Here is a 26,925-nt window from a genome sequence, read left to right as displayed (position 1 = left end):
TACACTCTATGATGTTCACATAACGACAAAATTGCCTAACAACGCATTTCTCAAAACGTATCCTTGTCATTAACAGGGCAAGACTGTAACACTACAAACCAACACTCCCAACCCCCACCACGGTGGAACTACTTTGGAAAACTGTCAATATCTACTAAAGCTAAACATACATATTTTTCCTATGACCCAGCAGTTCCATTTCTGAGTGCTTATGTCCACCAAAAGAATGTTTAAAGCAATTTTATTTATCATGACAAAAAACTGGAAACAACCCCAATGTCCATAAATAGAATGGACATCTGTAATATGTTATACTCATGAGATGGAATGTTATTGTGGGTCCTCGAATAGCATCATTTCATTCAATGTCCTTTCATTATGACATTGAGAGATGCCTTGACAGATGCCATAAGAACTTAACTCTTGATTAAATCAATTAGCCTATGGTATCATTGGTTTCATTATATGTCATTTACTTAAAGTCCCAGAACCTATGGATGACATTCAGTGAGAACTTATTGTACTACAATGATGAAAAAGAAAAAACTATTGCTACCTGCAAGCACATGGGTAAATATCACAAATAAATGTTGATCAAATAAGCCAGCCACAAAAGATTATGTCTATATGATTCCATTTCTGTGTACTTCATAAGCAGGCAAACCTAACCCATGGTTACTTTTTTTTGGGGGGGGGAGTGATAATGACTGAAAGAATACAAGCAAAGCTATTGGGGTACCAGAAATAACCCATATCTCGATCTGTGTAGTGGTTAACCACATATATACATGTGGAAAAATTCACTGTGCTCTACACATAATAGTTATGTGTTTTATATGTGTAAGTAATATCAGCATAAAAGATCACTAAGTCAAGTGTCTGTTTCTGGACATAATCATTCAGTTCTACTGATGATATGTGTGCCTATTTTCTGGGCCAAAGCTGCACATTCTTAGTCACTGTAACGTTCTAGTAGGTTTGATGTCTACAAAATAAGTCCATGTCTTTTTCTTTCTAAATTCTCTTGCACATGTATGCTTCCAGGTGATTTTCAGGATCAAATTTTCAAATTCCTTAGAAAAATTCTATTGGGATATTTATTGGGATTATGCCATATTTGTAGCTTATCTGAAGAGCACTTACATCTCTACAATATTGACTCTTTCCATCCAATTTGCATGGTTCATTTATTCAGGAATTTTCAATCAAGTTTTAAGGTATTCTTCACATAGGGATTGAATATTTTTGGTATATTATGTATATGATGTATATTAAGTAATTATAGTTTATATTGCTATTATAAAAGAAATATTGATCTCATTACACCCTCTAATTATTGCTGGTACATAAAAAGACTTTCTTAAAAATCTGGCCATCTCGCTGAACTCCTTTATTCATTTTAGTAGTTTTTCATTTGATTCTTTTAATTTCTACGTTGTGAGTAAAGTATTAAAACCTTTCCTCCTTTGTATGAGAACTTGACTTTTGGTTAATTTTCTAACCATGTTTTTCTTGAAATAAAGATCATATGTGTCAGCTATGTTACCAGACAACATCGCTTGTAATAAAAATGACCCGGTTTGTAACTTTTATCTGGACTGGGAGTCACCGTAGCCTTGGGAGCCTTTTCTAATCTCCGAGCCCCTTTGTGGAACCCTGGAAGCCATGCCTGTGCAATTCTTACAAGAGACATTGTTTGCTAGAGGGCATGAAATCAGGGCAACTTGTGTACCTGCCCACTGTAGATCTTGTCTCCTTTTTCAAGTTCTTAGTTTATTAGTCCTCTCATCAAAAGCCTGCACAACCACCACAGATAAAGTCACTGAAGAACCTGTACTCCTTCTGTCGTCCAGTCTCCAGCTCACTTTTGGCAGCACCATCAGTTGCCTCTGCAGTTCCCGACTTTCTTCATGCTGTTCCTGCGTTCCTTTCTCTGCTTCCTTGAGGTCTTCTCACACAGGCCATGTCTTGCAAGTCTATGTTTGGGTTCATTTTAGCATAATCCAAGGAACCATAAATCATGCCAAAGCCAGCTGTCTTGCCACCACCAAAATGGGTTCTGAATCCAAATACAAAGGTGACATCTGGTATGATCTTACACATTTTGGCTAGTTTTCTCCAACTTTGCCTTAGGTACTGCTGCTTTCCCAGGAAAAAGGACGTCGATGACCATTTGTTTCTGCTGAAGTGGTCTGTTGGTCATGAACTTCCTGGCCCGGAGAGTTAACTGTGCCATTCATGATGGTGGCCGATCTTCAAGCAGCCAAGGAGAGAAAAGCTCTTGTCTTCTTGCACCTGAGAGGTCTGGTGAATTAACGGCTACAAAGATTCCCACTGCTAGGGACATCTGGCACTGCCCATTCTCTGATGCTGAAAACTCTGCAGTATATGATGGGATAAATCATCCCCTTGCAGAGCAGATGCGGGCTGGAGTAAAACCAAATTCATCCTGGGAGGAGAAACTGCTCACTGTTCATGAAAGGGACTGGCCAGAAACCGAGCTGCAGCTGGGCTACAGGAATGAATTAATGTCTGGCTGAGTGGGTGTTGGGCAGGGGCTGTGAAGACGAGAGAATGAACCCAAAGATCCCATGCTTGTGATGGGACCGCCACCTGATAAAGCAGGAAGAACTGCCAAGCAGACTCCAACTCCATTCAAACTTTAATCAACAGAGAAACGTTTGAGAGCACCCAACAGAGTAGAGGGCAAAAGCAGGCAGAAGCTGTGTGGTGGCCAGCAGGTCCAAGCACAGCTACAATGAAAACAGTTTAATAGGATTCCGAGTCACCAATAAAAGGTTAAGGAAAGCTCTTCATGTGTGTTAATCCCAGGCCAACCCCTCAGAGCAAGCTGTGGACTGAGTGCTTAAGTGAATTTAAGGCTACAGTGGAGCATGACTGGTGTCCTCTGCTACCATCTAGTGAAAATTTGATGGGAATGCGAGCATTTCTAAAGTGCCAGATGAGATTTTTAAAGCAATAATTGCTTACTTTAAAAGCCTAAACTGCACTTTCAGCCTGGATAAAGACCCTTGATTCACACATAGTATATAGTATATATATTTGTGTTCTAAAAAAAATTTAATTTCACTGTAGTGTTTTTGTTTTGCTAAAAACTATCACGCAATATCATTTGATGTAAAATGCCTAGAAGTCCCTTAATAAAAAGGGCATTATAAAGACAGATGGCCAAAGACTATTTCAATCGTATAGGATATTGAAGGGACATTCTCACCCCACTGGGTAATACAAATTTTGGTGATCGCAAAATGTGCTAACTTGTCATTTTTTGTTAAAAGTGTTAACCAAAGTCATGAGGGTGGACTATGGGCAAAGGTTTAACACAATTCTTCTGCATGAGAATCTAATCTTAGGTTTATCTCTCTGAAAGTATGTTGTTTTTAGGCAACACTGCTTATAGTAAAAACGATCGTTGGTAAACTGCACCCGGATTGACAGACCTATCGGTACCTGATGAGGAAGCCACTGCTTTGGGCTTCCTGATTGTGGAGCTCCTGTAACTGGGCACGTCCCTTGCAGAGACCCTGGGAGCTGTGCCGATGGGATTGTGAGAATGTCTCCTGGAAGGTATGGGGCTTTTAAATCAGAGCAGTTATGTAAAGGCCCAATGTGGATCTCACCTTTTTGCACCTAGTGAGTGAACTTGTGGCAGGATCCTGAGTGCAAAGAATACCTGAAGCTGCCCTGCTGATTGCTGCAGTTCCTGCCTATGTCTTTCTAAATAGACTGAGTGTGGCTGTGGTCACCTTGAAAGTCTGAATAAGCCTAAGAACACAGATGATGGGCCTTGCATAGGTAATTATATCAGGCGCCAAAAATGACCTTTTTTTCCTGTTCCTCTCCATACTTTTATATTAATTTCCTTTTCATTTATTTGTTATAATTTGTTGAATTATGGTGAACATAATGGTGAGGGGAGGGGTCTAGTGAGTGAAGATGAGAGAGGGAACTTTTCCGCCTTGTCCTCACATTTTTTCACTTTTTATTTTGAAATGCTTTTGAACTTATAGAAAAGTTTCAAAAGGATATAAAGAACTCCTAGAAAGGCTTTACAGAGATTCACCAGTTGTTAACATTTTGCCACATTTGCTTTATTTTATTTTCATTTTCTCTCTACATAAATATGTATTATTACTATTATTATTTAAGAGTAAGTTGCAGCCATCATATTTCTTTATCCTTAAGTCCTTTATTGTGTACTTTCTAAAATAAGATATCTGCTTACATAATCAGAATATAATTCTCAAGTTGGGAATTAACATTAATACAATGCTATTACCCAGTTAACAGACCTTTGAAAATTTTACCAAGTGTTCCAATATATTTTTTTATAGCATATTTTTTCCTGGTCCCAGGTGCAGTCTTTTAGTTGTCTCATTGCTTTTAGTTGTCATGTCTCTTTAGTTTTCTGGGAATAGTTCCGTACCCTTTTCTCATCTGACATGGCATGGGCATTTTGAAGAGTACAGGCTTTGTTATAACAGAATGTCCTTTAATTTAGATTTGTCTGATATCTCCTAATGGTCAGATTCAGGTTTGGGGCCCCTCAGTTATTTGAACTTCACTCTGGCCCTCCACTAGCTGAATCTCTCAAGCCTAGAGCCAAGGAGGCAAGCCCACTGGAACCTGTCACTCCCCCTTCTAGACCAGAGGCCAGTGAACTTTTTCTTTAAAGGGCTAGAGAGTAAATATTTTAGGTTTTGCAAGTCATATGATCTCTGTGACAACTACTCAACTCTGCCATTGTAGCAAGAAAGTAGCCATAGATAATATGTAAATGAATAAGCGTGGCTATATTCAAATACAATTTTATTTATAAAAACAGGTAGAGGGCCCTGGCCAGAGTGACTCAGTGGTTAGAGCGTCAGCCTGTGCACCAAAGGGTCACGGGTTCGATTCCCAGTCAAGAGCACACACTTGGGTTGAGGGTGCATTCCCAGTGCGGGCAAGGGAGGGAGACAACCAGTCAATGTATCTCTTTCACATCTATGTTTCTCTCTCTCTCTCTCTGTCTCCTCCCTCCTTCCTTCCCTCCCTTCTGCTCTCTCTGAAAAGCAATGGAAAAAATATCCTCAGGTGAGGATTAATAACAAGAAGAAAAAAGCAGGTGGAGGGCCCAGATTTGCCCCAGGAGCCATCGTTTGCTGACCCCTGTTCTAAGCCATGCCCCGGCTACCAAGAGCTCCAGACTCCAAGCCCAAACAGCCCAAGCCCACTTCCAGGGTGGACCTGTGTGGGCCTCTTCCCGTCTGCCATCCTGAGGTGTGGCATATTGCCACTAGGGTGTGCATTTCCCTTGGCCATGGGCATAATTAAGAAGTGGCTGTTTTGAGGAATAAAAACAGATTTGAAGACACGGTTGAGTGTGAAGGCGAGACTTCACAGTGTGGGAAAGAGCTGAGAGTGGGAAGAGGAGGGGGATCAGCTACAGTCAGGGCTGTCTCTCCCCATCTCACCATGTTCTGGGGTGGAACCTGGCCTTCCAGGTCGGTTTGAAAGTACAGTTTATCCAGAGAAAAAAGGATATAACATATTTTATTTAGCTGTTAATTGCTTGAATTATCATTTTAAAACATTTAGATATATGGTACGTGGTCTCCATTTGTAATATGCCCCTGCCCATAATGCAAGGGGCAATCTGTGTAAAAACACAGATACTTCCCAAAACAACCTAAGCCAGACTGAACTCATCCCCACGTGTTCACCTGCAAAGGGAATCTGCAAGTTGGCCCCTATCTCCACCTCGCCCCGGGAGAGTCAGGGGCCATGGGAGGCAGTGCCTCCCAGCCTCCCTTGCCTGTAGCCACTCAGCCTGGCAGCAGGCCCCGGGCTCCGGGCCCAACTTCTCGGCTTCTCGGCTTCTCGGCAACAGAACAGGGGAGACCACCAGCAGGCCAGATCCTCACCCCTTTCACCCTCTGCCTCTGGGATGTCTTTTCTTTCTAGTTTAACTTGTTTGAACCTCTTGATGTTCGAGCAACAAATCCACCTGTAACAGACTTAAGACCTCGGAAGATATCTCTGTCTCCCTCTCTCATTCAACACACCACCGCCACCACCATGACTGCTGCCACCTGCACCTTCATCGCAATGCCCAGCACTGGACCAACTGTGGCCGCCCACAGAGGCTAAGTCTCCACTATGCAAGCCTCACATCTGCACATACATGTCAGAAAAAAGGCACAAGAGCAGCTATGGAGCCCCGCTGTAGACTCCCCTTTGACTCTTGGACCTATGGGTTGATGTCGCTCACTAAATTTGGGGGATTTCAGAATACTAGTCTTTGAAATATTTTTTCTGTCCCTTTATCTCCTCTCCTTTGAGACTTTAAATACGCACTTATTAGACCACTTGATATAGTCCCACAAGTCACTGAGAATGTTCATCTTTTTCCATCATTTTCTCCCTATACTTTATCTGAATAATTTCTACTGACCTTTCTTCAGGTTGACTCTCCTGTATGCTACAGTTCCAGTCTGCTATTAAACCTGTTTATGGATGTTTTTGATTTCTAATAACCCTTAGCCCTGAGCTTTCTTGTAAGGCATGGCGCTTTTGGATTTCAATAGAAAGCTTTAGGAGCTCATCAAGCCACTCCTGTTTGTCAGAACTTGAACTTCAAACTAGTACTGAAATTTCTGCCTAAAATTATAGCTAAACTTTCAGCTGTGTTCCCTAAGGTCTTGCAAGGGATTTGAGGGGAATTTATATGAGTATTTTATAGCTTCTCCCTATGACTCCCTCCTTTCTGGGACGTCCACCCTCAATTTCCAGCTGTTTTAGCAACCCTAAAATCAAGCCTCAGTCTCTTCAGCTAGTAAGACCACCACTTTATATTTTAGCTCTATTTCACCATGTGTCATGTGTTGCTGGTAACTGGAGGGGTCCTCAGAGGAAAAGTCTCGTAAATTAGAGCTAACCTAGTTTCCTTCCCTTCTTACAAGACTCATATTCTCTTCGATTCCTACCTGCTTTAGATTGCTCACCTTGCCTTCAAGCAATAGCATTTAATTTTTAGTCCAGGGTTAATCATTGTTATCAACATGTAAGTGGCGCCAATACAAGCAAGATACTGTCATTCACAGAATTAAATCCCACCCTCCATAGCATTTTGAAGCAGCAACATTTTCTCAGGCACTTGATTATAGTAAAATTATATACAGTGAACTTAAAAAAAAGCTTTTATTGTGATAAAATATACATAACATAAAGTTTACCATTTTTACCTTTTTAAGTGTACAATTTAATAGTATTAAGTGTATCCACCTTATTGTATAACCACTACCATCATCCCACCTCCAGAACTTTTTTATCACCCCAAACTAAAATTCCAAACCCTGAAACAAACTCCCTGTGACTCCTTACCCCCAGCCCCTGGTAACCAACGTCCTACTTTCTTTGTCTATGAATTGCACTATTCTAGGTATCTCATATAACTGGAACCATACAGTATTTATCCTCTTGCTGGAATATTCCTTTTTCAAAATGAGTGAACTCCTGCTTAAAAATGGCTACTTAGCCGCAGACTTTGATCTCCAAGTCCTCCCCCTGCTAAAATACTAGTAGAGGAGGTAAAAGTACAAATCCACAAGAGATGGGCACTTCAATAGAAATCTAGAGACAAGAAATTTCAACAGGCTTATTAAAGCTGTAAAGTAGAGGGTAGACACATAGAGCAAATATTTTATGATTTCAAATGTTGTATGAGGTATCTAGAGTAGTCCAATTCACAGAGACAGAACGCAGAATGATGATTTCCAGACGCTGCGGGGAGGGGAGAGTGGGTACAGAGTTTCAGTTTGCGTAGATGAAAAGTTCTGGCGGTGATGGTTGCACAGTGTAAGTGTAGTTAATGCCACTAAACGGTATACTTAAAAATGGCAAAAATTGTAAATTTTATGTTATGTATATTTTACTAAACACACAAAAATAGGAAGTGGAAGTAACTGATGAAGCCAAGTACAGGAGGCCAAGAACTGGAATGTACATGGTGGGGAGTGGGGAGGAAAACAGCAGCCAAGAGGGAGCAAATGATCCCTTGGACTCCTGTTACAGCCCACTACAGCAAAGGGTAGGGGTGAGACGGGCTGAGTCTCACTCTCCTCCCCACCACTCTCACATAGCAGCCATGTGGGGGCCTGAGATGCGCCCTCCAGAAACACCGCAGAGGTTCTTCTGTAAAAAAATAATTGGACACCCCAAAATTTCCACAACGTAACATTTAGAGGTTCACCAGTTAAACGTCTAGAGAGAGTGGCTTCCCACCTGATCGTCCTAAGTGAAGTCTCTCGATCAGCGAGCCCACTACAAACACAGAGGCCTCATCACAGAGATGATTTTTTATCTTGTTCTCATATATGCTCCAATGAAAGCCTCCAACATAAAAGACCCTAAGGCCCGGCCGGGTGTGGCTCAGTGGTTAAGCGTCGACCTAGGATCCTAGGCGATCAGGGTTCGATTCCCGGTCAGGGCACATGCCCAGGTTGTGGGCTGCAACCGATCAATGACTCTCTCATCATTGATGTTTCTCTCTCTCTCTCTCCCTCTCCTTTCCTCTCTCTGAAATCAATAAAGATGTATTTAAAAAAAAAAAAAAGACCCTAAGATAAGCAAACAAAAAACATAACCAAGAGAGAAGCATCTGCATATACGGAACTGCTAGTACAGCGAAGTCCTTACATAGTCAGAACAGGCACCACCTGGGCATGACGGGCCCACCTTACAATGCATAGAGCATGGACCCCAGTCCTGTATGGATGAAATAAAGGCAACTTGGGAATGGAAACGAGCTTTAAAATATCTCTAAGTACTTGCCCTGTGAAACAAACCTTCATTTATAATAGATGAAAATTAATAGGTAATGCCTAGAATGGATGAATCAAGAACTGGTGATGTAAGCATATTAGTTAGAGACAAAGATAACTACCAAGAGAAACAGCTGAAAGTTTAAAATGGTTGTCTCTCTAGGACCATGGTTGGGAGAGGTAGGCTGGGAATAATTGCTATTCATCATAAGCCCTTCTGCATGATTTGATGATATAACCTTATGCATGTATTAGCCACACTTTGATTTTTTTTTTCCCAAAGAAAATGACTGGAAGGTGTTTTTTTCTTGTGTAGCATTGTTTCATTCTGGAATTTTCCAATTAAGCTTTTGGCTAAACACATACATATGATAATGATAATTATTCAGGAATAGGGAGGTTTATAAAAACATTGTGTGCCATTAGAGTAATCAAGCTCAGCTCTAACACATCTTGGCTTCTCAGAATAATTAGACCACACTGGAGGCCCAGATGGGATGTCTGAGAAAGCCATGGGTGTCTTCCATAATAGTAACAAAAAAACATCACATAGAACTACTCAACTGACAATCGAAATTTGCATGTTAACTTAGTACACAACAAGAAATGAATGTTCCGCACAGCTTATTTAAGCCCTCATATGTTAAAATATAATCTTTAAAGCTAGAAGTAGTTACTTCTGTATCTTCTTTTTTTAAATAAATAAATAAAAAGGTCGCCTCCTACTGTGAGCATCTGTTGAAAATTCACAAAATTTTAAAAAATCATTAATCTATTAATTCATCTGACAGAGATATTTTGCAAGTCTACTCTGTGCAAGGACCTGAGTTGGTGCTAAGAATGCGATGGTGGAAAGGCACGTACAGTCCCTGCTCTCAGCACAACAACAAACTAGTGTAGACCATGGATAAGTAAAGAGGCGACTGACCCCCAGGTGATCATCGCAATGGCAGAGTTAGCACAGGTTGGATAAGGTTGTGTGGAAGGAGCAAATATCTCAGATGGCTGCTCTCCAGACAGTAGTGAGAAGGCTTCTGGACTGAAGCGATATATAGGCTGAGAGCTGCAATGGGAAGACTCCAGGGGGAGAATCTGAGAGAAGTTTAACATAGTTTCTAGAATGAAGGACAAAAGCTGGGGTGAGAGAAAGAATGGGGGAAAGGGGGAGGAGCGGCAAGAGGTGAGGTAGGAGAGTCAAGCAGGAGCCCAATCACACATCATGTCTTGTAAATGATATAGCCCAGGTAATTCTAAGGACATAGGGCAAAGATAAGCCATTGAAGGGTTTTGGTGGGGCTTGTGGGCCAGGTCTGCCATCATTAGATTTCCAATTTTAGAAATGTATAAATTCACTATAGATTTTTATTCTTTTACTTACTTTCCAGTCACCCACTCACACTTCTTAACCATTTCTATTGTTTGTTGTTAAGATCACTGGACAAATATTTGAGTAATGGTAAAAATAATATAATTATAGACAGAGAGTTATTAGGCTTACAAAGCACTTTACCATATGTACTCTCACTGCATGCACTTAGAAGGCAGATGGAATAGAAAAGAGATTTGGACCTGGTTTCACCACTTTTCCACCCTGTGTCCATGGAAGATACTGATAATTGACCATGACACAAGGTCCTGATTATCTCAGACACAACCTCAAAATTCTCAATACATATCTCCAGACAAGCACTGCCATCTACTTGAGTTGTCATTTGATGAAAAATTCTATTTGCCATCCTAAAATAGTGTAAAGCACATACCTTGTGAAATCATACAAACTTGGTTGAAATTTATGATTTCCCACCTCAATCCTGGATCTAAATTATTTGACTTCTCTAAGCTTCAGTTTCATTATTTTAAAATTATGAGTAAAAACATATAATTCAGAAAACCACTGTCAATTAAAGGCAGCAAAAAATGAAATTATAGCCCGGTCAGGTGTGGCTCAGTGGTTGAGCATCAACCTAGGATCCAGGAGATCAAGGTTCGATTCCCAGTCAGGGAACATGCCCAGGTTGTGGGCTCGATCTCCAGTCAGGGGAGTGCAGGAGGCAGCCGATCAATGACTCTCTCATCATTGATGTTTCTATCTCTCTCTCCCTTTCCCTTCCTCTCTCTGAAATCAATAAAGATTTTTTTTTTAAATAAAATTATGTAATCTATGCATTTAACTCTGTAAATTCAGTGATTGTGCTCTGAAAAGAAAGAGTGAGACAGGAATCAGTAACAATCCCACTCAATGTGCATGCACCCCCAGAGCAAGTGTGGGATGGGAGACATCCTCCATAGCACCATTAATTAGTCTCAGTTTCAGTGCATCTCTCATAGAACATGCATCTCATTGCACTGAGAGTGGTTCTGGTGTTTGAAGGGATATATTTTTCCAAAAATCACAACCCTTAAATGCAAGCCCACAATGTCATGTGTTATTTAACTGAAGGACTAGCAGTCTACCCCAACTCTAGAGGAAAAATTGGTTGTGAGGGCCTTCCTAAGAATATAATGGATATAACCCTAATGGATATAAATATGGCCAAAAGTCTTCCAAATTCCTCTTCCAAGTAGGCTATAAAAGGTCTCAACAAATGGCCACTTGTACTGTAATAACAGGGAGAAATGGGTTAAATATCATATTTATTTTTACAAAGATCACAAAGTAGTATAAAGGAACTAAATTCCAGAGCAGGCGGACAAGACTTCATAAGTGAAAAAAGATTCATGTCTACTTGGGGCATTTGCCAAGTCTGGGCATGGGCAGGCAGATGATGGTGCCAGCCACAGTGAGAGGGCTCTGCTTGGCTAAGAAGGAACCACTGACACTTTAAACATCTGTATGGGCTAAAGCAACAGATGAGAATATGTAAGAACCCAAAACACAGAGCGAGTCCTCTTTAGTTAAATGGGTGGCAACGTAGGAGGCTGAGGCTTGGACTGAAAGACAGAGATCTCCTTCCATTCCCAATGCCTGAGTCCAAGTCCCACTAGAAGGAGGGGGCCTAAGACCCTCAGAATAAGTCTTGCCCTTTAGACATTTGAAGCCCAGGTGAACTGAAACTAACTAACGTTGCACTCCAGCCCTAATTCAGCTCAGCTCTTGATTGGACCAGAATGCTCAGCTGCCCGTTCTAGCTGACTGGCGGAGGAAAAGGTTAATCCTCTCTGGGGAAAAAAAGATTTGCTCCAGTCACTTTGGTTCCTTTAAATACAACCTCCAAACATACAATAAAAACAATAAGATGCAAAGAAGCAGGGAAGTGTGACCCATAATCAAGAGGAAAAAAATCAATACATGCCGATTCTCATGCGACCCAGGTGCTGGAATTAGCAGAAAAGAACTTTAAAATAACTATGATAAATACATTAAAGAAATCAGAGCATAAGATGGACAGGGTAAAAAAGAAGATGCAGAGTTTCAACAGAAAAAAATAGACATGGAGATTCTAGACTGAAAAAGACAATACTGGATGGGCCAAATAGCTGATTGGGAACAGCAGAGAAAGGATCTGTGAACTTAAAAACAGGCCAATGGAAATTACACAAAATGAAGCAAAGGGGGGGGTGCAGAAAGAAAACAGAACAGAGTATGAGAAACATGTAGGACAGTATCAAAAGATCTCATATATGTGTAATTAGAGAGCCACAAGAAAAAAAGAGAGAAAGTGGGGCAGAAAAAAATGTAATGGGAAGAGCTCATTGTGGCAGGATAGTAAGCAGCTAGGAAAATCCCTGGACAAGTGGAATGGGGAAACTGAGACAATCAAACAAGGCCAAACAGTTCGTGCACCTTACAGCAGGCTTATGAACTGCAAGACCTAATCTTCCCCAACCAAGAACACTCGAGAGCAAATGATTTATACCCTCCTCCCTAACCAGCTAATACACAGCTTAAACCCCCCTGGTCAGGGAGATAGAGGACAGAGACCCAATTAATGCCATTTGTGCCAGCTAAACCCAAGGACAGATGAAGTTGGGAACAAATAACAAAAACCCCAGTAAAGCCAGGCAGACCTAAGACAAAAGTAAAACAGTAATACAGACCAAAGAATTAATCAAAACTCCTGTCTACACTCATTTTGATGCCTCAGCATATTAAAAATGCACCTGGAAAGCTGATGAATATTCTACTGAAACCCTCCCCTAAGAGTCTGGCCCGCAGAATATTTGTTTATTGAGATGCAATTCACATTCCACAAAATGCATCCTTTTAAAGTGTATAATTTAGCCCAGTCAGGCGTGGCTCAGCGAGTGTGCATCAACCTAGGATCCAGCAGATCCACGTTCAATTCCGGGTCAGGGCACATGCCCGGGTTTTAGGCTCGATCCCCAGTAGGGGGCGTGCAGGAGGCAGCTGATCAATGACTCTCTCATCATTGGTGTTTCTATCTCTCTCTCTCCCTTTCTCTGAAATCAATAAAGATATATATTAAAATAAATAAAGTGTATAATTTAGTGGTTTTTAACATATTTGTAATGTAGTGCAACCATCACCACTATCTAAGTTTGTCCCCCTAAAAAGGAACCCTGCACCCAGAAGCATTCACTCCCCATTCCCACCCCTCAGTCCCTGGCTACCACTATTCTACTAATCTATTTTATGTCTATGAATTTTCCTATTCTGGACATTTCATATCAATGGATCTATGCAATATGTGACCTATATGTCTGACTTCAGAGAGAGGAAGGGAGAGGGAGAAAGATATAGAAACATCAATGATTAGAGAGAGTCATTGATCAGCTGCCTCCTGCACACCCTCTACTAGGGATTGAGCCTGAAACCTGGGCATGTGCCCTGACCAGGAATGGAACCATGATCTCCTAGTTCTTGGGTCAACGCTCAACTACTGAGCCATGCTGCCTGGGCTAGTACAACCTTTTGAAGATTTATCCATGTTATAACATGTATTAGTACTTCATTTCTTTTTATAGCTAAATAAGATCCCATTCATGAATATACCATATTTTGTTTATCCATTCATCAGTTGATGGATATTTGGGTTGTTTCCACTTTGGCTATTATAAATAATGTTGCTATAAACATCTATGTACAAGTTTTTGTGGGTTGGGGGAGTTCAATTCTCTTGAGAATATAACTAGGAATGGAACAGTTGCATCGTATGGTAACGCTATGTTCAACTTTTTGAGCAACTGTCAAACTTTTTTCCTAAGTGGTGTCATTATTTCATATTCCCATGAGCAATATGTGAGGTTTTAATTTCTTCACATCCTAAGACTTGTGATTGTCTTTTTAATTACAGCCATCCTAGTAGGTATGAAGCGGTATCTTATTGTGGTTTTGATTTGTATTTCCCTAATGATGAATGGTGTAAATCACCTTTTTCTTTGTTTAGCCACTTATATATCTTCTTTGGTGAAATGTCTATACAAATCTTTTACCCATTTTTTTTAATTGGGTAACTTAATTTGTGTTTTTATTGCTGATTGTAAGAATTCTTTATATATTCTGGTTATATAAAGCTTTTGGTGCTATAGCTAAGAAATCATTGCTAATCCAGGTCACAGAGATTTACTCCAATGCTTTCTTCTAAGACTTTTATAGTTTTAACTCATACATTTAAATCTTAGATCTATTCTAAGCTAATTTTTATCTGTAGAATGAGGGTGACTGTGAATCTTGCCTGTCAAGTGGAAATAGGATAGAGAGTCTTTCATATCAAACTAGAGATGAAGGAGAGTAGAAGAGGACCAGTGAAATATATGTCCTAGGAAGCAATTAATTCAGTATGTCATAGCCTAAAGCACGCAGAGTATACTGGAGTTACAATAACAGCAATCGCACCAAAAGATGGTGAGGGGTAGGAACCTTGTTTCCCCCATATTGTCCATCAGCCACTCCCCAGCCTCACCAAGCAAAGACAAATATAAGCAAAAAACAGTATACTAGCTAGAAAATTATCTTTGGACAAGCCTCCAATCCTTCCTCTCTCCACTTCCAACCAGATTGCCTGTTCTTAACCCCTCCAATGTAGAAATTCTAGAGCACCTATTGCTGAAAACATTCAATGGGAGGAAGTTGTAGGTTTTTTTTATGGGCTACCAGAAGTCATTAATGGCTCTTAAGCAGGGAAGCAACATGGGTTTGGGTTTTAGGAAGCCATGGTAGTGAAATGTGTCACAGTTCTCAACTTTTTTTCTAGCACATAAATTGAAGAGTCACATGGATAATACACTATGGGCTTTCACACTGATCAGCTGCATGTATAGGGCTCAGGAAACCATGAATTACAAGACATAAAGTAGAATCAACAAGACTGATGATTGATTGCGTGTAAGTAGATAAGGACTCTTGGGTTTCAGGACTGGACACCTGGGTGAGTCCTGAGGCCAGTTATGGGAATGGGGAGCATGGATAAAGATTTATTTTGGAGGAGGGGAGTAGATGTAGATAATATTGAACATGTTGAGTTAGAAGTACCAGTGGAACACCCAAGCAATTGCATCTAGTTAATATGTAGTTAATGTGACTCTGGAAGTCAGGAAATCTGGAATAAACATATAAGTTTAGGAATTCTCAGCTTATAGATGGAAAAAAAATGAGCTGACCCAGCAAGTATGGAAAGGTAGGCTAGTTTCCAGGCCTGGAAGGGGGAGGAAAGAACAGAAGTAATAGTTCGACTCCCTGGCAGCAACCTTGCACTTAAGAGTGTATTTCACAGCTTTCCTTTGAAGCCACTGTGTATCAGCTCCAACACAGCCTCTAGTACTTCCTCTTCTCTCCTGCTTTCCCTTCTCGGTATTGCCAGACTTTTCACCATTTATTCACTCAGCTCACCAGACATCCTGCCTATGCTCTGCCTTCCTCTGACTGTTCATTCATGCAGCCATTTACTGAGCAGCTGCTCTGTGCCAGGCACTGTACTGGGTCCTGACCATCCAGCAGTGACCAAAACAAAGTCCCTGCCTCAAAACATTTACATTCTAATGAAGGAGACAGTTACACAGAAGTAATTAAAAAGACATATTGGGAAGAGATAAATGCTTTGAAAAAAAGGCAAGCAGAGTAAGGAGATGTCGAGTGATAAAGGTGTTCTTATTTTATTTTGTTTTTTAATATTTTTACTGATTTTTAGAGAAAGGAAGGGAGAGAGAGGGGGAAATATCGATGTGAGAGCACAACATCAATCAGCTGCCTCCTGCCCACCCCCTGCCAGGGATCAAGCCTACAACCTGGGAATGTGCCCTGACCAGGAATCGACTGGCAACCTTTTGGTCCATAGGACAAAGCCCAACTGAGCCACACCACCCAGGACAAGGTGTTCTTATTTTAAGTAGGACAGTAAGGAAAGTCATCTCTAGAGGTGACATTTTAGCAGAGATCTGAATGAATTGTGAAAGCTCTGGGTAAAGAAGGGGTGGCTGAAACAGAACGGGAAGTAGGGTAACCATGGACTAAATCATGTATGTCTTTATAAGACCAAGTAAGGAGTCTGGCTTTTACTGTGCGGCATGGAATCATTGGGGAGAGGAGTACTGAGTAGAGGAGGGACATGATCTGTCTTAGATTTTAACAATATCCCTCAGGCTGCTGTGTTGAGAATAAACTATCGGGGGCAGGGGAAGAAGTTGAGGAACCTTTTAGGCCATTGCAATAATCCTGGCCAGAATAATGGTAGGATGTTACAGAGAAGTAGAGGTGGAGATGGTGAGAAGTAGTTCGATGGGGGGGGGGGGGGGTAGTCACAAGCAAAAGTCCACTGGAGGAGAGGGAAAGTTCAGGGTGGTGGGGGCGTCTCATTGGCTGACTGTGGTGGTTTCTCATTGGCTGGGCTGTTACTGCACAAGGAGAAAACCCTTCCTTCCTCCTGCTGGGGTAGCAAAATAAGCTTCTTCATGCCCAAGTTTGTAAAGTAAGCTGCGGTGGGTGGTACCTTCCAGAGAGCTCCCTTTCAGGGCTTCTGCGCTCCACTTTGAATGAGGTTTTCCTTTATTCATTTTCACACCTCGATGGAGAATAGAGAAAGGTTAGGTTTAGAGAGGAAATCAAGAGTAGGACTTTGGACACACACAGTTGCCAGTTAGACACCCAACGGGGAGAGGTTGAATCTTGTTTATATCAGTCCAGAGTTCAGAGAATTGATCAGAGCTGCAAACAGGATTGGTCTATATGTTCAATGATTTTGAAAGCTAAGGACCAGAATGGGACCATCTGAAAGTGCTGGGACAGAATCTCAGCTCCAGGACCCAGGGGTGGGGGGGAGGGGAGGAACTCGTTGGGGGGGTGGGGGGGTGGATGCTGTAATGGGGCCATGAGACCTCTATAAGGGACACAGTTGCTTCCACAGGGAAAGGACAGGGTCCTAAAGGAGATCGTCAGGAGTTTGGAGGCGGGTGGGCAACTTTCAGGCAGAGGGAGCAGCATTGGTAAAGAGGAAACAACGGGTATGGATACGGTGAAGGCCACACCTGAGGTCCACAGGGCCGCGCGCACCCACAGTGCCGGGGCGCCACGATGCACTTCGCCTCCTCAACCTCCTCTAAGCCGGCCCAGGAAGGGTCGCGCTAGACCAGGCCAAGCGGCGCGGCCGGGACAACAGAGTCCCTGAAAGACTGCCTGGATTCCCGCAGCCGGCCGAGTCTCGCGAGAGCGCGGTCTCGCTGGCCCAGCATGCCCCGCGCCGCCGCCGCTGCCACCGCCGCCGCCGCCGCGCCGCGGCTTGAGGGCGGAAGGCTGGGGGAGGGTAGCGGAGCCGGCTCCGCCGCCATGTTGGTTCTGAGGCGGCTGCTGTAGGCGCCGACGGAGTGAGCGGGCGTGCAGAGCCGCGACGGCGACGTGGGATCGGCCTCTCTGCGAGCGGCCCCGAGCGGCGGCGGCGCCATGAGTGGGGGCACCCCTTACATCGGCAGCAAGATCAGCCTTATCTCCAAGGCGGAGATCCGCTACGAGGGCATCCTCTACACCATCGACACCGAGAACTCCACCGTAGCCCTCGCCAAAGGTACTCCGGGGTGGGGTATCGGGCCCTGCGCCCGCTCGGGGCCGCGCTCCGCTCGCGGCCCGCGGCCCCCTCGCTCCTTCCCTCTCCCCTCCGTCGACCTCCCGGAGGCCGCTCCCGGGCCCTGGCGTCGCGGGCTGGGCCGCGGCCTCCCGCAGGGCTCCCTGGCTTCCACTGCCGAGGTCCGCGCCTTCCATCCGGGAACGACGCGACCGAGAGCGGGGCGGGCGGGGCGGCCCTGAAGCCCCAGAACGGGCAGGAGAACGCGGAGAGACGTGCCTTCCAACTCTGAAATTCGGTGGCCCGCAGTCTCACCACGAAACAAAGCCCGGGTAGTCACAGAATTTTCCGCCTCGTTTGAGTTTAGTGCTGATCTCTTGGTTCTGCAGCACCGTTTTCGCACGTTCTCGATTTCAATTTGTGGCGCTATTCCTCAGGTGAACTGTGAGTAATGTGCTAAAACTTTGGATTTGCTCTGCGATGCAGACCATCTCGAGCAGATCGCATCCCTCTTGTGTTCTCTGTGGCATTTACCTGTTAAACCGGAATCTTTCTCAAAGCCTGTTGTGCAACCATCTCTTTAAAAATGCTTGCTGCTGTCACTTTCACCCTGTTTCTGGAATCCCGGTGGGGAGGAGGGTTCAAGCTTGAACCGCGACCCTAGTGGTCGGCGGGCCGGGGAGCTCTGGGTGTTGGGGAGGAAGGTGTCCTACCTGTAGTATTTAGCATCGCCGCAGTCCGTGTGGGTTTTGTTTCCGTCCCACGCGCGCTGGGCCTTCTTTCTGCCAGGAAACCAGGAGAAAATAAACTTTTTAACTCTTGATCCTAAAAGAAATCTCAGAAGTTTGGCATACTCATGAGAGGGAAGCACTGTAGCAGGTAATTTCCCCAGTACAACTGGTAGACTTAGGAAGTAAGAGGCTCAGTAGGAACAGAGGTGCAGGAATAGGAAGAAATTTTCTGAATCTGTTCAAAGTGTAATCTTAAACTGGTAGGAGAGTCATTTCACAGTATTAAACAAGTCATCAATGACATTTTTTGGATGCTCTGGTAGATCCTTTTTCATAGCACTCGCGTTGGGACAAATTTTGTACCTGGGTAAGGAATCTTATTTTGTCTTAGTTTCCTTTTCTGTTCTTTTTTATTTTTCCCCCCAGACGGATATTTAGCTGTATAGTGTTTAGTTTCAATGACTTTATGAAATTATGAAGAAGGCTCTCTATAAAGTTCCTGGTGAAAACAGTATTCCTTAGTAAAGTGGTTAAAATAACTTTTTAAAAACCACTGTTTTACCTAATCTGAATTTAAGGTATCTTGTTAGTTTAGTGACTTGTCAGTTCGCTGTGTCACCTTCACTCCTCCCAAAGAAAAAAATTATTCCGGTTTTAAAGTTTTCTCATGTACTAACTCCAGTCTATTAAAAATCTATGAATATACTTTTCTATACAAGAGCCTAAAAACATCTATATTTTGTTAATGGCCCACTTTTTTTTTTAATTGTCTTTTCAACAGCTTTTAGAGTCAATATTCTATTAATCTGTAGTAGTTAAATTAATATGTCAAACATTTGTTCCTTATATCATAACTGCATAAATATGTGATATAAGTACAACAATAAAAAGATTTTTAATCACTTAGTTTATATGGCTTTTAATCCCACATATATAATGTGTGTTTTTAAAAATCAGTATGAGTCATTTAATGTGTTTGGGAATTCAATTGTTTTCAAAAACTGGAGTTAATCTACTTAGCAGTATCTAATCTTAAACTGCTGTTTACCTGTCCAGTCAACACTGGGCACTTATTTCAAATTTGAAAATTAGAAGTGGAGTGTTTGGTATTAAAATTTTAGAATTTGCAGGACATCTTGAGTAATTTGGTATCTGAAATTCCACCTTTTAAAAAATTTGGGTGAAGAATGGCATTCAAACATTAAAGCCTAAAATTTATTCGTGGAGTTTAGAATACAGTATGTATTAGGATTTAGAGATCCTGATTACTTTTTTTAAACTATAGATTGTGTTAATCTCTTTGAGTAACATTCTTAGAATTCTCTTTAGGGTGTTTTGTGTGTTTTTAATCCCCTCTGAGGATAGTATTTTCCTTTTTTTATTCCAAAATACAGCCACACATGTTGAAAAGATACATCGATAAAAATGAAATTTTTTAAAAAATATATCTTTATTGATTTCAGAGAGAGGAAAGGAGAGATAGAAACATCAATGATGAGAGAGTCATTGATTGAGCCCACAACCTGGGCATGTGCCCTGACCAGGAATCGAACCCTGATCGCCTGGATCCCAGGTCAAGGCTCAACCACTGAGCCATGCCTGGCGGGGCAAAAATGAAATATTTTTAAACAAAGAACCTTGTAAATTCCACCCAGGGCAAAACAGAGGTTGCCAGCATCCCAGAAGACTCCCACCCCCTGCATCGTCCCATTATAACTACTACCCTCTTAAGCTAGATATAAACATTATTCTGACATTTATAGTTTTATCGCTAAAGTTTACATCCCTAAACAATAGAGTTTAGTTTTGTCCATTTTTGAACTTTACATACATGGAATTATCTTGTATATAAAGGGGTGGGCAAACGTAGGTTTACAGTTGTTCATATAGAAAAATATATAATATAAGAATAAAGAATATGCCCAGCCAGTGTGGCTCAGCAGTTGAACGTCGACCTATGGTCTGGGAGGTTGGAGTTTGTTTCCCATTTAGGTCACACGCCTGGGTTTCCGCCTCAGTCCCCAGCAGGGAGCATGCAGGAGGCAGTTGATCGATGACTCTCATCATTGATGTATCTCTCCCTCTTCCTTCCACTCTCTCTGAAATCAAATATATATATATATATATATATGTATATATATGTAAATGTATATATATACATACATATACACACACACAAACACACACACACATATATATGTAAAAGATGTTTAAAAAAAGAATACATACAGGAATAAACTCTTGTGTTTCAAGCACTCATAACTGTAAAACTACTTTTGCTCACCCTGTTTTTAATTTTGGGTTTTGTTGTGGCTTAGTAGTACATCATAAATATAACACAGGTTTACCTATTCTGCAGTTTTTTGGTGTTTTTTTTTTTTTTAATTTTTCTTTATTGTTGAAAGTATTACAGATGCCCCCTTTTCCCCCCATTGATCACATCCACCCCCCCACCAGACCTTCAAGACACTATTGTCTGTTTCCATCCATAGTTTATGCATAGAAGTTCTTTGATTAATCTCGTCCCACCCACTTGCCCACCCCTGCCTTTCCTCTGAGATTTGTCAGTCTGTTCCATGCTTCTATGACTCTATATTTTGTGCATCAGTTTACTTTGTTCATTAGATTCCATATATGAGTGAGATCATGTAAAACTGAATCAGGAAGAATACAGAAAACCTGAATAGGCCAACAACAACTGATGGGGTCAAAGCAGTAATCAAAAAACTCCCAGCACACAAAAGTCCTGGTCCAGAGAGCTTCACAGGGGAGCCTTACCAAGCAGTCTGCTTCTTATTACATCAGTCCCTTTAACATTTCTTGCAATGCTGGTTTGTTGGTGTTTATAAACTCCTTTAGCCTTTAGATTTTCTGGGAAACTCTTTATTTCACCATCTACTTTGAATTAAAGATTTGCTGGATAGATTAGTCTTGGTTTCAGGTCCTTGCTTTTCATTAGGTTGAATACTTCATGCCATTCCCTTCTGACCTGTAGAGTTACTGAGGAGAAATCAGCTGATGGCTCTATGGGAGCTCCTTTGTAGGTAACAAATTGCTTTTCTCTTGCTGCCTTTAAGATTCTTTGTCTTGAATTTTTGGCCTTTTCATTATGATGTGTCTGGGCATGGGCCTCTTTGGGTTCTTCTTGCTTGGGACTCTGTGCCTCCTGAACTTGTGACTTTTTCCTTCACCAGGTTAGGGAAGTTTTCTGCTATTATTTCTTCAAACAGATTCTTTAACTTGCTTACTTTCATCATCTTATGGCACTCCTATGATTTAAATATTGTCACGTTCATATTGTCCCACTCTCTTAAACTGTCCTGGGTTTTTTGTTGGTTTTTTTTTGTTTTTGTTGTGCTTCTTTAAAATATATCTTGCCCAGCCGGGCGTGGCTCAGCGGTTGAGCATCGACCTAGGATCCAAGCGATCGGGGTTCGATTCCCGGTCAGGGCACATGCCCAGGTTGCGGGCTGCAGCTGATCAGTGACTCTCTCATCATTGATGTTTCTGTCTCTCTCTCCCCCTCTCCCTTCCTCTCTGAAATCAATAAAGACATATATAAATATATCTTTATTGATTTCAGAGAGGAAGGGAGAGGGGGAGAGAGAGAGAGAGAGAGAGAAACATCAATGATGAGAGAGTCGTCATTGATCGGCTACCTCCTGCACACCCTCAACTGGGGATCGAGCCCACAACCCGGGCATGTGCCCCGACTGGGAATCAAACCGTGATCTCCTGGATCCTATGTCCTCCTGTTTTTTAATTGTTTCTTTTTGGACCTCTGATTGAGTGCTTTTTTCTACCCTGTCTTCTAATTTGCTAATCTAATCCCCAGCTTCCACTGATCTGCTGTTTAGCCTTTCCAATGTACTCTTTATTTCTATTATGTCATTGTTAATTTCCTTCATAGTTTCCATATCTTTCTCATGCTGTTGAGCATCCTTACAATCATTATTCTGAACTCTGTATCTGATAGATTGCTTATCTCCATTTCATTTAGCTCTTCTGGAGAATTCTCCTGTTCTTTCATTTGGGGCTTGTGTTTGTTTGTTTTTTGTCTCCCCATTTTGGCTGCCTGTTTGGGTTTGTTTCTATGTATTAGGTAGATCCGGAAGGACTCCCAGTCTTTCCGGAGGGTCTCTGGTGCCGACCAGTGGCAGATGCTGTTTGTGACTGGCCTTGGGTACCTTGTTTGGAGCTATCAATGTTCCACAGCTTGTGGCTCCTTCTGCCGGGGCTGGGTGCCTTTGGACAGGGCCAAGGTGAACACCAAAGTGTGTTTTTCCGAGCCCAGATACAGATCTGGCAAAGACTCAGAGCATCCAGAGAACCACCTTTGCCTGTAGGCTGATTAATCTAAGTCTGTTAAAGAGCCTCAGGCTGTAGATCATAGCAAGGTATAAACTCCATAGGGTGGGGCAATGGCTTCCCCCTCGCCCCTCAGGCAAAAGCTGCCTGGAAGGTAAAGGTCTGCCTGAAAAAATTGTCTTCTACAGTATGGGGGAATGACAGCACAGGAATCCAAATGGCCACCCTCTGAGCTCTGTCCCCAGAGCCAGCAGCCTTGGATTTTCCTCTCACAGGCCTCGTCCACTCTGCCCTCCCTCTACCAGAGCCCAAGGTGAGTGGCTGCACACGAAATTTTGTGCATTGACCCTTTAAGAGTGTGCCTGCATTTCCAGCCATGTCTCCCTGGCAGACAGAAACCCTGCTGCTTTTCATAGCCAGAGTACCTGGTACCTTTCTCAGTTCTGGTGCTCTGGGCTGAGATATCCCCCCACAGCTGAAATATCCCTCCCCGCCTTCAACTGCTGTCTGTGGAAGCCTGGCCAGCCCTCCTGTATTTCCACTCTTTCTACCAGTCTTTATGTGGTCTCCACTTTAGGTCCTTGGTTATGAGGGTTCTCTCCAGCTAGTCTTCAGTTGTAGTTGATTATTCAGGATTTTTTTCTGTATTTTAGTTCTAATTCCAGTTTGATCCTGGGAGAGTGTCATTTTAGCTTCCACTTAATCCGCTGCCATCTTGGAATCTCTATTCTGCAGTTTTGGGTATTCTGCAATTGATGTTTAAATTGCTTACTGGTTTTTGCTGTTATGAACAATGCCTTTATGAACATTGTGTCTAGGTGGCACTGATGCACATTTACATAGTTTTCCTGATGGTCTATACTTTGAATTGCAGGATCATGAGGAATGTGTGTCTTTATTAGGTAATGCCAAGTAGTTTTCCAAAGTAGTTGTTTACTAGTTTTTGTTTCAGTTTTAGTATGTGAGAGTTCTAATTCTTCCATATCCCTCACCAACAATACTACTTAATATCAGATACCTTAATTCTAATCAATCTGGTGGGTATGTAGTTGTAACTGGTTTTAGTCTCCCTGATACTGTTGAGGTACACACCTTTTCATGTCTTGGTCATTTGGATTTCATCTTTCATGAAATGACTTTGAAATCTTTTGCCCATTTTTCTGTTGAAATGCATGTCTTTTTCTAGAGTTGGATCTTCTGCTGTATGTATCTGTTGCAAGTATCTTTTCTCATTTGATGGTTTCTTTTGGTGAACCAGAGAGGTTCTTCATTTTGATGGAGACATGTTTATCACTCTTTTTCTTTATGGCTAGTGGTTTCCCTCCCTCCCTCCTTCCCTCCCTCCCTCCCTTCCTGCCTCCCTCCCTTCCTTCCTTCCTTCCTTTCTGTCTTTCTTTTTTAAAAGAATTTTTCCCTACCCCAAGATCATGGAGATATTTTGATGGTCTTTTCAAAACATTTTTGCTTTGTCTTTTTACATTTAGGTCTACAGTGCACCTGAAATTGATTTTGTGTATGGTGTGAGGTATTTAAATATTTAAATTTAGTAAGGGATTCACTTGGTTTATATGGTCCAGATTATCATTTAGGTCCTTTACTTGGATATTACCTATAATTTAAATTCACCTGGAACTGTAAAATACTCTTGAAATTTTGGTCTAGTTATATTAGATGTGGTATATAATTAGGGTGACCTTATGGCCTTCTTTGCCCTGGTGGAAAGTCCTTGTTTGTGCCTGTGGTCTGGCCTAATTATTAGAACATCCCTTTTCTCTCTTTAAAGTGTTTTAGTTTGAATGATAAATTGTATGTCACACTATATCTAATTTAAAAACCCAATCCCAAAGGCATTGTTAAACGGGTGATCACCTTTATTTTCTACTAGAAATTTCACAGATTAGCTCTTAATTCTGTAAAAGTGAAATTAGGTAAGTTTGATAGGCTTTGATACTCAGAATCTTCTAAATGAATGTCAGGACATCTTAAAAGTCAGTCTAAGTTGTAGTTTGTCCTTGTCACATCTCTGAGTTTATTTTATTTGTAGCACTGATCATGACCTCCATATAATCTTCTTGGCTTATTTGCATGTGTTTATTATCTGTCTTCGCCTTCCCTCTCCCATTGAGTAAGCTCCTGGGATGAATAAATGTGTATTTAATGAATGAGTTAATGGAAATTATTTAGCTTTTTTTTTTTTTAATATACCTTTATTATTTTCAGAGAGAGAGAGAGAGAGAAGGAGAGAGAATTGAAACATCAATGATGAGAGAGTCATTGATCAGCTGCCTCCTGTACGCCCCCAACTGAGGATTGAGCCCTGACCGGGAATCAAACCTCCATCTCCTGGATCCTAGGTCAGTGCTCAGCCACTGAGCCACGGCCATTGGGCTATTTAGCATTTTAGTTTGTTAATCTCATAGAAATCTCTTGGACATATCTTCAAGTGATACTTTTCCATGTTCACAATTGCATTTCTCTTTAAAATGAAAATACCTAACATATGTTGCCCACTCCCCTTCCAGAAAAGTAAGTGATTTTGGAGAATTTGGATACAAGAGAATAAAATCTTATGACAAAATCGATATCATTGGGGAGATATTTTTATCTTATGGCTCAAGCTCAATTGTAACTTTCAAGAATCAGTTCAGGATATTTGAGGGACTTGCAAAGTTGTGACGTGCATGAAAGTTTGTGGAATATTTCCAATTATATATGTGAAGATGATGCCCAAGCATATACTAGATCCTGGATACCAGAGATCCTCACAGAGTGGAAGCTCTGTGAAGTCAGGATTTTTGCCTCAATTCATTGTTCTATCCTTAGTGCCTGGCACATAGCAGGCTCTTGATAAATACTTGAATAAATGCAAGGATATTTGTAGTTATTGAAGGTTTCTAATTATGGGAATTTCAAAGTTCGAGGAAGTACACATTTCCTATAAATCATAGATAGATTTTAACACTGTTTAAATAAAATGGGCTAAAATGGATGAAATTTATATCTAACATATTTAGTTAGCTGTACCTGGATAATCCACTACTCAAATGAAAATGATAGTGCCACTGCGTTAGGAAAAGAAACTTTGTGAAGAAGATGATTATAAAAACAGGTAAATTGGTAATAGAGTATTTCCGTAATTATCTTCTAAGTGTTGTCGGTTGCCATAGCTTACCCACTTCTTGATTGTTAATTAACTACTTAATCATAAATTCCAGTGAGAGAGCGGGAGATCTTTGTATGATGAATGAAATACCTGTGAAGTGCTATATTGATTTCTTGCATTCTCACAGGAGTTGGGGACCTAAAGCTAGTAATTCACAAAATCACTACCTAGAATGTCTAAGATCTAGTGAAACTTCAAGCTGTAATTTCTTTTGGTTACCCTATTTAATCATGTTGCCAGAACTTGGAGCCTTGGAAACAGTTTATTTTTGCTGTGTAGTCCACAGAAGTACTTGGTAATTATGGGAGTCTGAAGTCAGGTACCAAAGCTAACTGTATTTTCCAGTGGAGTAAAATAAGCCATGAATCTGAAGTAGAGAAAACGGCATAAAGCCTGAAGAAAATAGTAGTAGAAGGAAGGAAATAAGAAGAGGAAGAACTCTTGCTATGTGCATGACATAATAGCAGTAAGTACAGATGATTTAATTTGAGTGTATTATATTACTCCATGGTAGAATATGCCCTCTAAAGGAATAATTTACCTTTCATTTTCTCTATGATGCTTTAAAGTGATATTTTTAAAAATCATTTTTTAAAGCTGGATGTCATTGAAGTAAAATTTTTAATGGGTAAAGTGTGAGTCAGTCTGTAAAATATTGTATTCACAAGATTCTTATTCTAATTTTGTAGGATGTGTGTTTGTTTCTGGAAGTAATCGGGACCCAAAAGGCCCGTTGAATACTTAGTAGCTCTTTGACCTTGGGCAAGTTATTTAACCTTAGCTTTAACTTCTTCATCTCTTAAATAAGTATAATTATGCCCATCTTTCAGAGTCATTCTGAAAATTAAATTAGCTAACATCAAAAGTAACTAGTTTATTGTAGCTTCTTAATAGAGTAGGTATCTCATTGTTAATTATATCAGCCTAGTCATGCTGACCAGTTGCAC

At 41.4% G+C, this 26,925-nt stretch overlaps 1 protein-coding gene and 1 long non-coding RNA gene across 3 annotated transcripts in view; one reads left to right on the top strand and one right to left on the bottom strand.

Annotated features, from left to right (window-relative positions):
* Positions 1–17,302, bottom strand: part of LOC148091003 (uncharacterized) — a 30,535-nt gene extending 13,233 nt beyond the window's left edge. Inside the window, exons 1-2 of the long non-coding RNA XR_015716034.1 lie at positions 17,247–17,302; positions 16,712–16,783 (exon numbers count right to left, since the gene is read on the bottom strand). This is a non-coding gene — a long non-coding RNA (uncharacterized LOC148091003). The remainder of the gene's footprint in view (positions 1–16,711; positions 16,784–17,246) is intronic.
* Positions 17,303–17,548: 246 nt separating this feature from the next.
* LSM14A (LSM14A mRNA processing body assembly factor) overlaps positions 17,549–26,925 on the top strand; it is a 48,404-nt gene continuing 39,027 nt past the window's right edge. The window contains exon 1 of one of the 2 annotated variants that reach the window (XM_016221041.2): positions 17,549–17,779. In XM_016221041.2, coding sequence (XP_016076527.1) covers positions 17,659–17,779 — 121 coding nt within the window. In that variant the 5' untranslated portion in view covers positions 17,549–17,658. The remainder of the gene's footprint in view (positions 17,780–26,925) is intronic. The other variant, XM_016221042.2, reaches the window with a different exon arrangement.

This window comes from Miniopterus natalensis, chromosome 18 (genome assembly GCF_054644295.1).
Source record: "Miniopterus natalensis isolate mMinNat1 chromosome 18, mMinNat1.hap1, whole genome shotgun sequence".
NCBI classification, from domain to species: domain Eukaryota; kingdom Metazoa; phylum Chordata; class Mammalia; order Chiroptera; family Miniopteridae; genus Miniopterus; species Miniopterus natalensis.
The sequence above is the reverse complement of the archived record's forward strand: the minus strand, read 5'-3'. Positions and strand labels throughout refer to the sequence as shown.